We start from the raw sequence: 15950 nt of genomic DNA, 5'->3' as shown, positions 1-15950 counted from the left end.
TCTCATGATAATGCCATAAAATGTCATCAGTTGGGAAAAGAGACACATCTATCACGCACAAGCAAGTGTCAGAAGTAATGGCACTTTATTATTGGTGCTCCTGTGTGATTTTCCCACAAGTGTACTAGTTTGTGTGTGTGAGTAGCTTTTAATGTAAAAAAATGGCCGTAAGAATAGATGCTTCACTGGTAAGAGAGGAGCTCCTGTCTGACTCCTTTGTCTTTCTAACCTAAAGGCATAATCTCTTGAATGGTGAGAGATGTCTGCAGCCTGGCCTCATCTGGGCAGAATGAAGATGTCACGCTGTGTCTACAGGCTACACAACACTCCCATGTGTCTGCCTGTACTACTTGAGAACAGGCTGACATTTGAACTAGGGAGGTGTAAAGTGCCCTCAAAACTATAAGGGCTGAATTGAAAGTAGTACTTGCGCCCATCTAGAAGTAGATAAGTACAGGTGGCCACGCTGAAGCCAGTCGTGCTTTGAAAGATTCAATAATTTATGTGCACCTTGTACATCTGCTATTCCTGCAATACTACAAACAAATTCAAGTGGACATTTTGGTAAAGATAATGGACCACTTTCTATATTGATTTGGATCTTTTGTAAAATGCTTATTGGTTTTTCATTGTGAATTAAATTGTGCACCTCACAGTTCATACCTCGCTAATATTCCAGGTGATCCGGTGCTTATTCCAGGTCCAGTGGGGCTGCTCATTGGAAATCCAGTTATGGTCACACTGGGACGTCAGCTAACGCCGGTAATTACCATCTCAATAACATAATACAGCAATCATAAGGTCTAGAAAATGATTGAAATCCATCTTTAAATACTGACTGATCTTTATTCATACTGAATTAAAAATATATTTTTGACAGATTCATGTAACAAAACAGAGGGAATACATTTTTAAATGTTCTAGCGTGGGGAAATATGGCAATTAAACTGTGAAAACAAATGTGTAAAACTGGTCATATGTGACGAGTTATTGTCTATAAAACCTAGATCTCGATTAAATGACAATTTCTGATCACTTTTAGGATATTTTTATCCAAACTTCAATGTACCTTTAAACAAACTTTTGAGGAGTTTGGCAAAATTACCACATTACTACAGTAGATACACTGTACAAATGCTAGACATCGTAACGTGTCGTAGACTTTAAAATAGTACAAAATCCAAACAGCTATAGTATTCTTGTGATGTAAAAACATTTGTAGCAATCCAAAGTGCATACTGGTTGAAATACTAACTTTTAAATCATCAATCATTATCTACATTAGCATCATCAGAACAAAAACACCTTTAGTGTTGATTTTCGAGTGACCACCTCACATCCACAGTTGACAGTATATTCCAGTAGCTAAATTGTGCAACCATCCACAATTTCACAATGAAAACTGCTCACCCAGGTGGTTTTATACTGTATTCAGTAAGGTGACAAACGCGCCAAACTCGCCAAAAGTACTGGCTTTGTGTAAAGCAGTGGCGACTGTGAACATTTGAATTCTGATGAAACTAAAGTAGTACCTACCAACTTACAGTATCCGTACAAACAGATATCGGTGATTAAAATGATCAGTCCAGCCCATGCACATTGTCTTTCATTCTCTTTCTCAAATGTCGTCTCAGGGCTGTAACAATATTGCTACACCATTTAATCCGTATTGCCACAAATGGAAAGTAGAGTTCAGGAAATTAAACTACACAAACAAATATAATATAGGGCCTCAAAACTCAGGGTTTACAGTGACACTGGTCGATTAACAACATTTGTTAGGAAATGTCTGAGAGAAAAGGGAGATTAAATATTGAATATTCATTAGTTTGGCAATAGCATCTTAAGAGTGTACAAAATCTTAAAAAAATCTCAAAAGGTGTCTAATGGAAGAGAAGCATGGAGGGTAGTATAGGTATAATACACCCAGTAAAAAAGGGGAAAGGGAAAAAGTCACTCCTACAAAGTGAGAGAGAGAGAGAGAGCTGAGGCTGAAACACAAAATCCACCAAGTTGTGCTGAAAACACAATCACACAATCACAGGGGAAATGATGGAGTGGGTGTGACAAGAGACCCTGCAAGCGATTTTAAAGTCAGAGTTCACTCTTCAAATTACATTTACAGAATACTGTATATATATACTGTATATATATTTATATACATACAGGAAAAATATCCCCCAAAGAAAAAAAATAAGGTACAGTAGACCACTAAAAATGCAATGATGCAAGGAGAAAAAATCTTCAAAATCCTTGTCCTATGTACAGATGCTCCTGGCCACCTTTTAACTACCTATAAAAATACTATGCTCTTTTTTATATTTATTTATTTTTTTTAACAATGGTAAAACTTGTGAGCAACCCATTATTTGAATGCATTTGTCATTTGGTTAAAAGACAATTATTAATCCCATTGTACAGATTTACCATCAATTAAGTACATAATAAACTGTGCTTACTCAACCACTGCTTATCCCATTATGGCACTGTAGAATATACACAGATAAATCAGTGTAGCATCAGATTATGGCAGCCATACACATTTTTGATTCTGTTAAAATGCCAGAACATGTGTTTGTCAGCTGTTTTATGTTTACGTTTAAAAATGCGATTTATGCTATGATGCAACAAATCAATATTGAGTAATCAACAGTGAAGTTCTCTGAAATGCGATGTTTATCCAATACAGTGAGGGCCAATGTGACCACTGTGAAACAGTGTCCTCGTGATATGAATAATCAAAGCATAGAAATCAGAAAACGAGCACACACTATAAATACAGTCACTCTGTCCCAGTTCAGGGGCTGGACTCTTTTCTCTGAGCTGGATGTGTGCGTGTACAATCCGACAAGGCCTGTCCCATTTAAAAAACATAGCTGAAAAATGAAGCTTGCCTTTGCGTCGGAGGACACACCTGGCTTATCACTTGCAGTCATCACTATCCCACAACCAAGTCGGTTTTTAGTTTTCGAGTCGTCAGACCATCCTCACCATGAAGCTGGCATGCGTGGTGAGACACTTGTAAAAGCTTCAGGGTGCAGCCCTTACACTGGGACAGAGATAGTAAATTGCTTTAAAGTTGATTACAGATCATGAAATGAACATGACAGACATACTGTAAGATGAAGATTTCAAACTGCACATGATAAAACACACAAACGAGACCCTGAAGAGCAAACTAAGAGAACAAAACAAAACGCTACACAATGACAACACGCATGATTACACATCCTTAAAATACAGGGGACCAGAAAACAAAGGTAGATGAACAAAATATGTCCCTATAAGGCTGATTTACAGGGTGAGGAGTCGGTGGAAAGACAGAGTTGTTGTGCTTTCTTAAATAACTACTGTACCTTTGAGGCTCATCTTCACCCAGCAGCATTATACCTTTTCACATAAAACTATGACTCATTGTAACATTTGACCATAATAACATTTTCCCTTCCAGATTGTTTTGGTCTTTTCTCAGTTTCACTTCACATATGCGTAGCTGCACTTCGGTTTTCTGTGCTTCCGTTGCAGAACAGTGTTCGCTACATACAATCCTACAGCTACCTCAGAGAAATAAAGAATGGCAATCAACTCTGGTCTCCTCTGCCAGTTACAGTGCACTCGCACCTCTCCTTTGGTAGCTTTTGTAACATTGATGCATTGGTCTAGTAACATTTCTGGAATGCTAATACCCCAGTTTTAACCTCGCTGCAGGATTACAACCTATTGCCTGTCGTACAGGGTTTCTCGGCTGGTGCATTGGGCGAGATGTTGGGTAACGTGATTTCCCCACAGAACAACAAGCACAAGTGGATGAATTAGCATTCAAAAAGCTAAAAGCCCCTTGTGATGCTCGGTAGCTGACAGTGCCAGCAGGTTTTCTCCTTCATAAGATTGGCTTTATTTTTCCACAGAGGTCCATTACGGGGCCTTTTGGTGACTCTTCACTGCTGTCATTGCACTTAAACATACGGCCATACAGTAGTCTACAAGCACTACAACTGATACCTTATGAGTGATCGTAAAAATAGACTTACATAACAGATGTTCAACAAAAAAAAAAAAAAAAGAGGATGGTTCATTGCACACATTTGCACAAATAATGTACACATAAGTGTGAGCTTAAACTAGTAAATCTGTAATCAACAGAACAAGATCTCAGAAAGTGTGAGAGAACAAATAAAGCACAGCTAAATGAGGTTAGTAACAGAAACAATTTCAATGCCACATTAATACATAACACAGTGGCAACATCAAGACTGACTATGTAAACCCTATCCCTCGTAAAATTCACAGTTGCATTGAGCTGCACATTTCACCATTGCATCCGCTGCGGTATTATGGCATTAATCTGTCTTCCATTATATTTTTATTTCAATAGGTTTGACGTCCCTTTATGGTGTTGCAACTTATGCCTCAGCTGGGGCTCAATTAGATAATTATTATTTCCTATAAAACCTGAGAAGGGGGAGAAAACAATGGGTCAGGGCACCATCTGTGTTTGGACAATAAATGATTAACACTGCTCGTCTGAATGTTTCCTTCTGAACGGCATTTTATACTGTAGAGGCACACGGTTGTGTAACTGATTGTGTGTTGGCATGTCAGCAGTTACAAAAACACCTGAAAGGTATTTAATTGCACTGATGCAAAAATAATGTAACTCTAATATGGTCAGTAGTGTAGATGACAGTCGAGTAAACTACACATTTTAAAGGGATAACTAACGTGCCATGAACAGTATTAAAGGCCTGACAAATTTCTATCCTCTTACAGTGTATATCATCATATCGTCCAACGCAATTAGTGTTATTATAGTCTTTCTATTCATATATGTATGTCCTTGTTGGTGAAATGTCTAATGAAACAGAAAACATGAGGCCTGAGTGCAACTATTGTCTAACTGTAAATTATAGTGGCAATATAATCAAGAGTAACAGCAGAGTCATTTGGCTGTGCCAGAGCATTAAGTGCTGTTAAATCATCAACCCCGGCCTAAATTAGGCTTCAAAGTCATTTGACAACACATGCTACTGCTCTCCGTCAGAGCCTATTGTGGCATCTGGCAGTATTTTACGAGTATGGAAAGCTAGTTATCAATGGATTAAGTTATAACCTGTGATGTGTCACCACGTCAAACACCAATCCAAAAAGAAAGTGTCCCAATTTCTCGTAGTGAAAAATGTGGAGGAGGGCTCTTTACACAGTCTTGACCGTCTCTCCTGCTGAACCGCCTTAACCCTAAAAGACAGAGCGAGGCCCTGTAGTCGTGACTATGTGGTCAAAGTTAATTTTCATTTTTATGACATACAATAGTATGATCACAGAGGTGAAAAAAAAATCTTTTATCTTCATCTTTTGATGTACTTTAACGTCTTTCCAGACACAGCTTGGTCCACAGAGCCATTTTCTTGGATTGTGTCTGTCTGGTAATGACATGTAATTGGCTTATTTACAGCTCTGCAGGGTTAGAGCCTCTTTGCCATCTCCACGGTACTCTTTCGTGGCTGGGTGTCTGTGCTGTTTATCCTGCCCTTCATTAGACAAATCCAGTGTGAGAAAAAAGTCACAAAGTAAACAGATCCCTGATGCCTAAAAATAAAGAAAACAACAACAACAAAAGCAAATCAAAAAACATGCCGATTCAAATTCTAAATTCAGATCTTTCCCTCACGTCCTGGTTCAGTGTTATCCACAATCACGCTCCTTGCCCTGTTAAAAAGAGTTGTCCATCCTTAGGCACCATTTCCTTTGACATATCAGTCTCAGTACTGCAGTTAACATGGGTTACATCAGTCATGATGCCGCTTGCAGTGATCTTATGAGGATAATATTGAACTGGATGGTTTGCTGGCTCCTCAGAGTGGATTGGTGTGGATGAAAGGGAAACAGGAAGATAAACTGACATGGAAAGTTAAGGGTCATCTTCTGAGTGATCAATCTAAATCCAACCCTAGGCATTCCAATAATACGTTGAATGTTTGCCACCAAGGCTGATATGACGGCTTTCTATACAACTGTGGTGACCCATTTAACCTTTTTCTGCTCCGCACCACTGATCGCTATCATTGACACACTTGTCCTACAGCCCTGTAGAATGTATTTCAAGTAGCAGCAGGCTCACTGTGTGTGTATTTACTTTTGAATGAATGTATGGTTACTATTCGCGTAACAAGGCTGCAGGCATGTTTAATATGTTGCAGGTATGATATGAGCTGTGCTTGATAAATGTTTTAAACCCATTACTGGTGCAGCAACATGTAAAAGACGAAGAAGTGTGCGGGCACACATGCAAACCACACCTAAGCATGACTGCAAGTTGGTTGGTTAATCACAACACAAATCCATGTGAATTTGACATGTGACATACTGCACACAAGCTATAGCAATGTGTACATATTGCAATATGTACATCCAGAGGGGTAGCAAATGAGGTTACAGAACATGGTGAAATGAGTGCATAAATAAAATAAGTCATGGCAATAATGCTCTCTTTTACGTCCCCCTTGTCTCCTATTTAATATCTTATGTGTTATTTCTGGTACTTAAGATACCTGGACAGTCTAAAACAGAACCAACCTCAAAGAGATTTGCCTGCTTTAGGGATCATAGCCAACAATACAGCTTAAAAAAAGGGTTCACATGTGAAGTGAGGCTGTCAGTAACTGTTTTCATCCTCCTGTCAAGAAAAGGCAGAACCTCAGAGTTGAATAAAAGACTTATAATCAGACATAACAGAGAGAAGCGTTCAGGTGAGGACGCAAGGAGAGCCCAGGTTGAGAAGTGCCGCGTGGAAACGAAGGGACTGTTTAACACCCATTCATCTCCGCTCTTGTCCCTTTATTCATCCCTCAATTGTGCTACAGGTGGTTCACTACACCACAGTGTTCCTCTGTCTGTATGGAGGGGGTGGCAACACATTGCCAGCTTTCATAGCAGCCTCAGACAAATATTCCTGATTTTCGGCCACAGCAGGGCGAATGCGTCCATTCTGTCGGTAGAAGAAGCGTGTGCTGCAGTCCTGCAGGTACTCAGGGTTGTGCAGTGAGGACTTTGGGGGGAGACTGTGCTGCCAGTATTCAGGATTGTCAAAAGTGGCCTTCTTGCCTTTCTTCTCAAACATTATAGTGTTGCTGGTGACGCCTGAGTGCAGAGCGTGTCCTGAATGCCCTGGGTGCAGGGTGTGTGATGGATATGATGGGTGCGGGAGGTGGCCGGGAGGTACCACGTATCCAGTGGAGGAGACAATGTGGCTTGATGTTGATGGGTTGACTGTCTGTGATACTGACTGGGCGACAGAGGAGCCAGGACCAGAAATGGAAACTGCCCCAGCCAATCCATTCTTGTCCCCAGGTTTAAGGAAGGTGTTCAGGTACAGCGGCTCATTGATATACTCATCGTCCCCATGGGTGGACTGATTCTTGGGGGTCGCCGAAGCTCCAGCTATGTGCAGGGTGTGGCAACCTGCTCCATCAACCACTGTATGGGCATCACCATTCCTCCGACGTGTGACGAAAGGGTTTTCCTCTACCGGGTTGAGATAGTCTGGAAAAAAAAAAAACGGGAAGATTGTAAAATTAATTAAAATAAGGCAAAGAAAGGTCCTGTGCTGCAGCACTGATGATATGGCTGCATTTCAGTAGCCTTTGGGTTAGCACATTGTGTGTTAAAGTGCAATATGTAAATAAACACAAACTCTTGAAAGTTCAGTTACCCTCCAGCTTTTTGGACAAATTCTATAGTGCAAAGTAACCTGAATTGTTTTTGTCTCTCATAGCAGTAATGAAGCCATCCTGGTCCTTGTCTCCTTTTGCTCCTCGTTCTGTTATAAGACCAGTTGGATCGGCACTGTAACGCTGTCCACTGCTGTCTTCCCCTTGGGAAATAAAAAGAAAAAAAATGAACTCCTGTATATTATATATTATTATTATTCCTGGAAACAGATTTGTGGTACAGTTATAACTAACTTTTAAAAACTGGTAATTCTTCTCAAAGCATTTTCAGTGCAGCATTTTTGTGTGAACAAAGGATTTAAACCACTGTCAAAACATATCTTGGTCGGAGAACATTCTGCTTTACCTTGTCCTACAGTGAGAACTGAGCCAACCCCGAGGCTGCTCGTTCTTGGGGAGGCCTGTTTCCTCAGGGTGCCATTGCAGCGTGGGTCATCCTGGTTGCCACGGCTAAATCCACCAGCAATTTGACCCCCTGATGCCAGGTCTTGTGGAGGGAGGCAGCTTCCCGACACAGGCGGAACAGAGACCACTCTGGGGAGGGTGGCCAGCATGTCCTCCATGCTGAAACTGGGATCATGGTAGCTGAACTGGTTCTGCATTGAAGGAGCATGCAAATAAGTAAATACATCAAATACAAATAAATAATATAAAGCAAATAATGGATATGGCACAAAAGTACTAGATTACTGTAAATTATAAAATGTGGAATTCATGTTTTTTGTACCCTTGTTCATCTATAACATTTCAATGTGACAGGCAAGCGGTGCCAAACAATGATACAGCAGCATGACTATTGCGAAAGACAATTTAATTAAAAAAGGTTTTAATTAAAAGGCTCCATGCAGCAACGTCTTAAAGTAGCCATATCAGTCCTGCCCTGCTGTTTGGATTTGTGTCTATGCTCATAACAAAAAGTGTTTTTTTTTTTCCTGCTTTCTGTTTTTTATCCCTCACTTGTTCGCTTGCATGTGTCTGAGAGGTTTGCAATTGTACCAATAAGATATACGGTAAAAGGAGTTATTTTGTGAGGTAATTTTACAAACATAAACACTAATTCATCCTGAAACACACATTTTGTAAGAATGGCAAAGAAAGCATATACACATTCAAATCCCATTTCTGATTTATACTCATTTGTCACTGCCTCCAACGACTTATGACTTTTGTCCTCCTGTGCACCACAAAAACTTTGTTAAAAAAAAAAGGGACACTTACTCGTAGGAGCTACTGACTGTCTTTAGTTGGTGGAGTTCATTGACAGTAAAATCATTAAAAGATACCAGGGCAATAAAACTAAATATAAGCAAGTACCAGCTTCAAACCAAAGTTTGACTGCTGGCAAGGCCAAACCCTGGTTATACTGTATGCTACATGACACATCAGTATCAGGAGATTACACAAAAGTCCGCAAACTAAGACTTTTAGAAGATGTGCTTGTTTTGTGTGTGTGTGTCTACATCACTCTTTTTTGCTGTCCACAGCTGTAGAATTTTACTGACTGCCTTATTCAGTGGTCTGTACGTTAAGTCTGGAGGTATTAGTGGACCCTAAGAGAGCTCACGCTGTTCTCTCAGTCCCCTGTAGCTACAGTTTATCTACCTCCTCCTCCTCATCCCTTCTCTGTTATATCACTATCCATACAGAAAATAGCACTCCCCTGAACACACATGCAGACAAAAGTTACATTTCATCAAGTAATCTTGTCATGATAATCATCATGGACCTAAATCATTGTGGACATGTGGTAACCTGCGAAAAAGTCAACCACCACACTGAGGAGTCAGTGTTTCCTTTCCTCTGCATGAGGAACTTGTGGCTGCGCCCAGTGTTTTGACCACCATCAACTGAACAGTTCTCATGGTCATTAGAAATCCAATCCTGAACTCTCATCGCTAGGCACCAGGATGCACATTGATAATTACAATTACAAGTGTGTTGATATGTGCATGTGAATTTAGAAAAAACTCTTTCAGCTATGTTGTACAACTATGCAAATGGTGACTGTGTTTATGTGTAAATCTTGCATTTTGTTTGCAACCATAATTGAGTTCATTACAGTCATCTACATGATTTATGTGGATGTGACTGTATGAAATTAATCAAATTAATTCAGTATCCGCCATAATAAGAAATCCCCCAAAAACAGAAGAGGATAACTTTACAAATGTTATGCAAATAAATATTCTTTCACCCTCTGAAATGCACCAAACAGAGCTGGAAAAGGAGCCACGTCTCTCATTGACATTCAGCTGGCATTTTTATTCCGACACAAACACAGGGGGATATTGGAATACAAAATGGCTGTGTTGCCTGGCTGTTTAACTGGTTTTGTGATAGATTTAAGTCCAACAAAAAAAAAGACGATGAACATTTGAACAGCTGAAAAACTAGAAAATCTGGCTGTAAAACCCAATTTTGAAGAAAGCAATTACTGTAGTTTCACAATAAAGAAAGACTAAGGATAAAAAGAGCAAGATGAATATGAGGGTGACACTGGGAAATATGTGAATTCAGTTTCCAGAGCTCAATCTTTTGTGCTAAACCAGAAGTGTCCTGGAGTGCACGCAGAGAAGGGTCATTCCCACATCTCTTTATAAATCATCTAAATGATCTGAATGACTACTTTGACTTTATATTGACTTTTCCATTATGGTTCGATTCATGGTGGTCACCCTGCTGCTACACTGAAAAGAAAAATGTAATGAGAAATGTTAATCAAGAGTTCATATGATATGAAAAGATAAGCAATGAAATCCCATAGTTATTCCAGGAAGAATGAAATAAAATCTTGCTAAATTGGATAACAATTTAAATATTAAATAGTAATGTGTTTACTAAAGAGCATCCATTGTGTTTACACTGACAGCGATTCTAATTGTGAAATAGATTATTTTTGTGTCTAATCGTCTTATTATATTAACATTTTAATATAGGATTGTAGAGGTGCAGTGATCAGCCAGTGATTGGCTGACTTTACCCATAAACAACTGGGTTAGGGTTAGGCACAAAAACTTAAAAAAAGTGAATAGATGGAATATGTACTTCATGGAACCCCTACATCCTCAGGCCTCTGTTGTCTTTTGGTTTAATATTCTTTGCCATTGCAGTAACCATGTGCTTGAGTTACTATTCTGACCAATTGAGAACCTAAACATCTCAAACCGCCTCAGAAAAGTACCTTTAGTGATGGCATGACACTGTTTTGAATATATGTGAAAAGAGGCTGCTGAGCGAGCAGAGTGAAGAAGTTAGTTCCACGTCCCACTGGCACATCTGTGGCAGCTGCACTGACAGTTTCTTGTAATAGTCGTAGTTAAATTCACAGTGTTCTCTCTGTTACCGGACATGAAACTGGAGAAAAACTAGACATGCATAGTTTGTTCACGTGGTTGGAGATTTTTTGCAACTACCAGAGAAGTGAGCTTTGTATTATCTATACTTAGAAACACAAAAATCCTCCACAACCAGAAAGTGAATATCCAGCTTGTTTCAGATGGTTTTTGAAATGTCTTATTAAGTCCGTTACTATTATCAAGATACTGGGAGTGTGTAACAGTTACAATATAAAGTGTATTGTATCAGAAATACATAGATATATTCATTCTTAGCTTATTAGAATAGGATCTTTTATTACTATCGAATTTATTTAAATGTTATAATGACATGGTTCACATGTAGAGTTGGCAAAGGTTTTATACCAGATGCCCTTCAGGACACAAACCTCCCCCTCTTTTCCAGGAACACTTTAACAGGATGGGCCGGGTGGCAAACCGCTGACCCTAGAGTCAACGGTTGACCACTCTCCCAATTGCACCACTGCCACCCCCAGTAATGACATTTTAAATAAAATAAAGCAAAGTTACGTGCTATTTTTAATTTACACCTAACTCTACTGATGTCAACAAAGGTACACCGAAATAAACATATGCACTGTTCTGAAATCATTTTGGATTAAATGTCTAGCAGACAGATGACCAATGCAACTCATAGGTTGCAAGGTAATTAGCACCACCTGTTACTACCACTGCTGCCAGCTTTATGGCTACCCCTTCATTTTTTCTGTGTGAATTGTGTGCTGCATAAAGTCAAAGCAGCAGCAAGAAAACTTAAAAATATAACCTTTATCACTTTGCAATGGGCCACATTAGCCTGCCGCTGTCCACCGTCATAATGTTAATACAGAAACCAACAAGCGTAGCAATAGAGTTCAACCATCTGGCTAAGCAGAGCTCAGATCTTTGAAAGGAACATCAAATCCACCAGTGTGAGGGTCTATTTGGAGAGTGATTTTATATGTTGGGTAGAACTAGTCATTTAAGGACTGCGCTGCTGCTATCGCCAATGCCATCTGGTTCTAAACTAATTAGACGTTTCACTGAAAAACAGTTCAGAAGCCATTAGTCCACACAATCCACTGCTAATAGGACTGGAGATGTACAGTTTATTTTATTGTTCATTACATTCTGTGTCCAATATCACTGTTTAAATGCCCCTACTCTGTGGTTTCCAATTTGTCAAACTGTCATGTGCTTCAGGGAACAAAGTAAAGAGATTCCTTGAAAAAAAAATACCTTGTTGGAGTCCATGCGTGTGCAGGGAGTGTATGCCAGTGGTGGAATGTTAAATGAGTGGGGCACCAAGTACTCCTCAGCATCCATCAGGTCCTCCAGCTCCTCCTCATCCAGGAGGCTTTGGAAGAACTTGCTGTCATTAGGACTGGGCAACTTCATGCGGTCATCGCCCTGAGAAAAGATTTATGTGTACAAAATCTCTGAGAAAAGCGAGAACCTCAAGAAATTTCCAAACAATGAGAATACATTTAGATTACATTTAAAGTGCCCATATTATCTAAAGTCCTCCAAGATGAAAACCTAGCATGATCATTTAGGGTAAAACAAAAAATAAGAAATAAAAATCTGTGCATAAGTTGTAACAATTTGTGATGGATATTAATGTTATCTTATAATGACATGTGCGCAAAAGGAATTGGGCGATTCTGAGGAACTGGTCAGCTTTTACTTGAGAGGTCACTTCACCAGTTCCGCTTTGTAGACAACAAGTTTTCAAAAGACACGTAATCAAATCTCCTTGAAGACATTTACTGTAATCTAGATCTTGTAGGGGAGTTGTTAAGATTTACGTACCTGGATGACCAGGTATCTCTGGGGGTCACGTGCCATTCGAGTGAACTCTGCAGCCAGCTCTTTGAACTTGGGGCGGCTGTCTGCATCAATCATCCAACCTGAAAAATGTTGCTGCCTGTTATTCTGACCAATAACATACATAAATAAAAATCTATCTAAACCTGTGTATGCTTAATATTTTACAAGCCAAAAACTGACCCTGCTAATGTGCAGGTTCTTCCACAGTGTTGCAGCAGTGAGCAAAAGTCTCATCTACACTCATCAAGATGAATTTGTTTACTGACTCTCTGTGAACCTCACTGCATCTAAATGGGTGGAAAGGGGTGCTGTATGTAGGATTCATGTCAGTGGTGATCAGGCAAAGCAAATCAGTATTCTTCACACTTCGGTGTCAAGGGTTCTGCCTACACATATCATGTCTAACATGTGTGCCATGCTCATTTATGTGCTATTCACATCAAAAATATTCTAAATATTTGCAATTCCTTAAGCTCTGAATGTAATATATACAGTTTTTTTTTTTTATTTTAAGTACATGCACAAGTAGCAGTGTGAATGAATTTATTTAACATGAAAGTCTACAGAACATTTACTTTAGAATCCATCCCGCCCATTTATTTTCAACTCAACTAAACAAAAAAATGATGGTACAGCACATCAAGCTATGTTTACGTCCAATTTACCCAAATTTAGGACACATTATTAAGTTTCTACAATAACTCTAAAGCCAAGATTGTGTTAAATGAGAATGTGTAACTGACCCATTAAAGCCATAAACTGCATTTTGTCATCACATTTACATTCTGACAGATGCAAACAAATACATCTTTCCTAGTGATCTAAAAATTGTAATCCATTTTATTGTAATCAAGTTTTGCACTCAAGATAAACACCGTTTCATCACTAGAATGGCCATATGGAGTAATGTGCTCCTCTGCCAATTTTCTGTGAACACATGGTTACAATGCCAAAGCAATCATGTGATCTGGCCTTGAGTAAAGCCTTTCTAGGTGTCCAGGGAAATAAAACTGAAGATGAAGAAGAAAGAGAAAGATGTGGATTTAGTATACACGTACAATGTGTACAGATACAACACATTTCATATGTAAAAATGATCATGTCTTATCTTGGCGCTTTGTTCAGGACCAAGATGGTGTTTGGTTCTTCCCAGTAAATCCCAGACTATTAAAGTAAAATGAAGATGAGGAAATGCATTTTCACCACACATGTGCATTGTATGTATTTGGATGTGTGACCTCTTTTTGTGCAAAAATAAAGTCAGGTACAAAGCAGGTGATGGTGACCTCTCCCTGCTGTGCACCTATGTCTGGTTGCCAGGTTGGCACAGGATCATGGTTTCCATAAGAGCCAAGGTGACACTGAAGGCTAGAGGCTGCAGCTTGGAGAGCAGCGGACGAGGCCGAGGTGATGCTGGCACCAAGTTTTTGTTCTGGCAGTAGTGGCCAGAGGTTACAATGCCACCTGTGACCCCAGTGCCTGATGGCATGATGGCATGATGGCATGATGGCATGATGGCAGTGACCAACCAACATGATGGTGGCGGAGGTTACAGCCAGCCAGAAAATGTGAGTTCTTTTACATGTTTGAAAGATTTCTGACTGGCAGAAAGATGTTCCAATGCCCTTCATATTGTAAGAATAACAACTGAAAAGAGAAGCTAAAACATAACAGCTGGGATGAATTTTATGAATTGTAATATTTCTGCTTTAAAAACATTAATCTTTGACACCACCTAAACCCTCTTTTACAAAACAGCTGTTGTGGCATTTTGAAAATCGCTCGGTAAAAGCATAATTATATTTGTCTGTCTCAACTAAAAAGCAATTGGCCTTCTCCTCCTCTCCTTCTTCACCGGTAAAATCCACTTGCTTTTCCGCAGTTTGAAATACAGCTGATGGACACAGAAACTGGAAATCATCTGGAAATGCTACTGTATACAGAACGTATACAGAACATCTGCAATAAAGCCTTTTGTCAAGCTTAAAATGGTTGAAATTTAACAATAGTAATAGTTCAAGCTGATGTTTGTGGCACCCTTGAAATCAATTACAGTGTTTTGTAATGACAAAGGTTCCTGTTCATTTGAGACTCTACCTACATTTGACCATGACCATATAGACATCAATGGTGCAGATGGGCGGCTGGGGAAGACGCTCTCCTTTCTCTAGCAGGTCCGGGATGTCTCTGGTTGAAATCCCGTCATATGGTTTCCCTCCAAAGGTCATCAGCTCCCAGATAGTTACCCCTAACAAGAAAAAGAGGAAATCAGGAAAAAACAAACAAAAAAAACAAATAGAGAAGACAATAAAAGAGATCAAAACAAGAAAGATCAGCAAAGTACAACAGAGAAAAAGATGAATATGTACATAAATATAAGGAAAAAAGATAGATAGAATCAAGAGGAGAGAAATAAGTGTAAACAGAGTAAAGTGTAAAGAGTAGACAAGGTTACAGTAGAGTGTTCAGAAGGAGATATACAGTCAAGAGATGGAGGCAAAGACAGGAGAGAAAAGAAGTGGAAAAAAAAGACAGCAACATAGTAGAGGGTAAAGAAAAGACAACTTGAAGAAAGAAGTGGAACTAATCACAGTCTTGAAAGTCATCAGCCAATCTGGACTTTCAGCACTCTTCATACATAATCGTGCTAATGTAAATGAGCTAATGAGTGGCAAGCAGAGTGAATGCATACACTAAGATGGACGTATAATAGCCGCAAGTCCCAGGGGCCCGCGGGGACATGGAAACGCTACACCATACTGATTCTTTTAATCAAACACACATTATTCTCTTTCACATTACCCATCATGCACTTTTTCTTTCTAAATGAGTTTAAGACTTAAAAAGAAAATTGTTATTTGAAATTTAGCAATAAAAATCTCATAAGGCTGAGGGATAATGGAGGAGAGTCTTTACAATTAAATCTTGCTGACGCGGTAACGGCTGCGAAGACTGGTTTTATTATCACCAGAGTTAAAGGAGTCGATCGTCCAGTTTGCATTTCACAGTGACTCTGATTGCCACATGTTCAAGCTGTTAAAATGGTTGGTGAAATCAC

General features: G+C 39.4%; 1 protein-coding gene across 1 annotated transcript in view; it reads right to left on the bottom strand.

Moving 5' to 3' along the window:
* Positions 1–844: 844 nt before the first annotated feature.
* The window catches only part of LOC113172631 (receptor tyrosine-protein kinase erbB-4-like), a 234711-nt gene continuing 219605 nt past the window's right edge, over positions 845–15950 (bottom strand). Inside the window, exons 23-28 of the mRNA XM_026375601.1 lie at positions 14994–15140; positions 12875–12972; positions 12302–12472; positions 8074–8323; positions 7748–7870; positions 845–7539 (exon numbers count right to left, since the gene is read on the bottom strand). Of these exons, the coding sequence (XP_026231386.1) occupies positions 6869–7539; positions 7748–7870; positions 8074–8323; positions 12302–12472; positions 12875–12972; positions 14994–15140 (1460 nt within the window). The 3' untranslated portion in view covers positions 845–6868. The remainder of the gene's footprint in view (positions 7540–7747; positions 7871–8073; positions 8324–12301; positions 12473–12874; positions 12973–14993; positions 15141–15950) is intronic.

The sequence above is a fragment of the Anabas testudineus genome, chromosome 21 (genome assembly GCF_900324465.2).
Source record: "Anabas testudineus chromosome 21, fAnaTes1.2, whole genome shotgun sequence".
Classification (NCBI taxonomy): Eukaryota; Metazoa; Chordata; class Actinopteri; order Anabantiformes; family Anabantidae; genus Anabas; species Anabas testudineus.
Note: the sequence above shows the minus strand (reverse complement) of the source record. Positions and strands in the feature narration are given on the sequence as shown.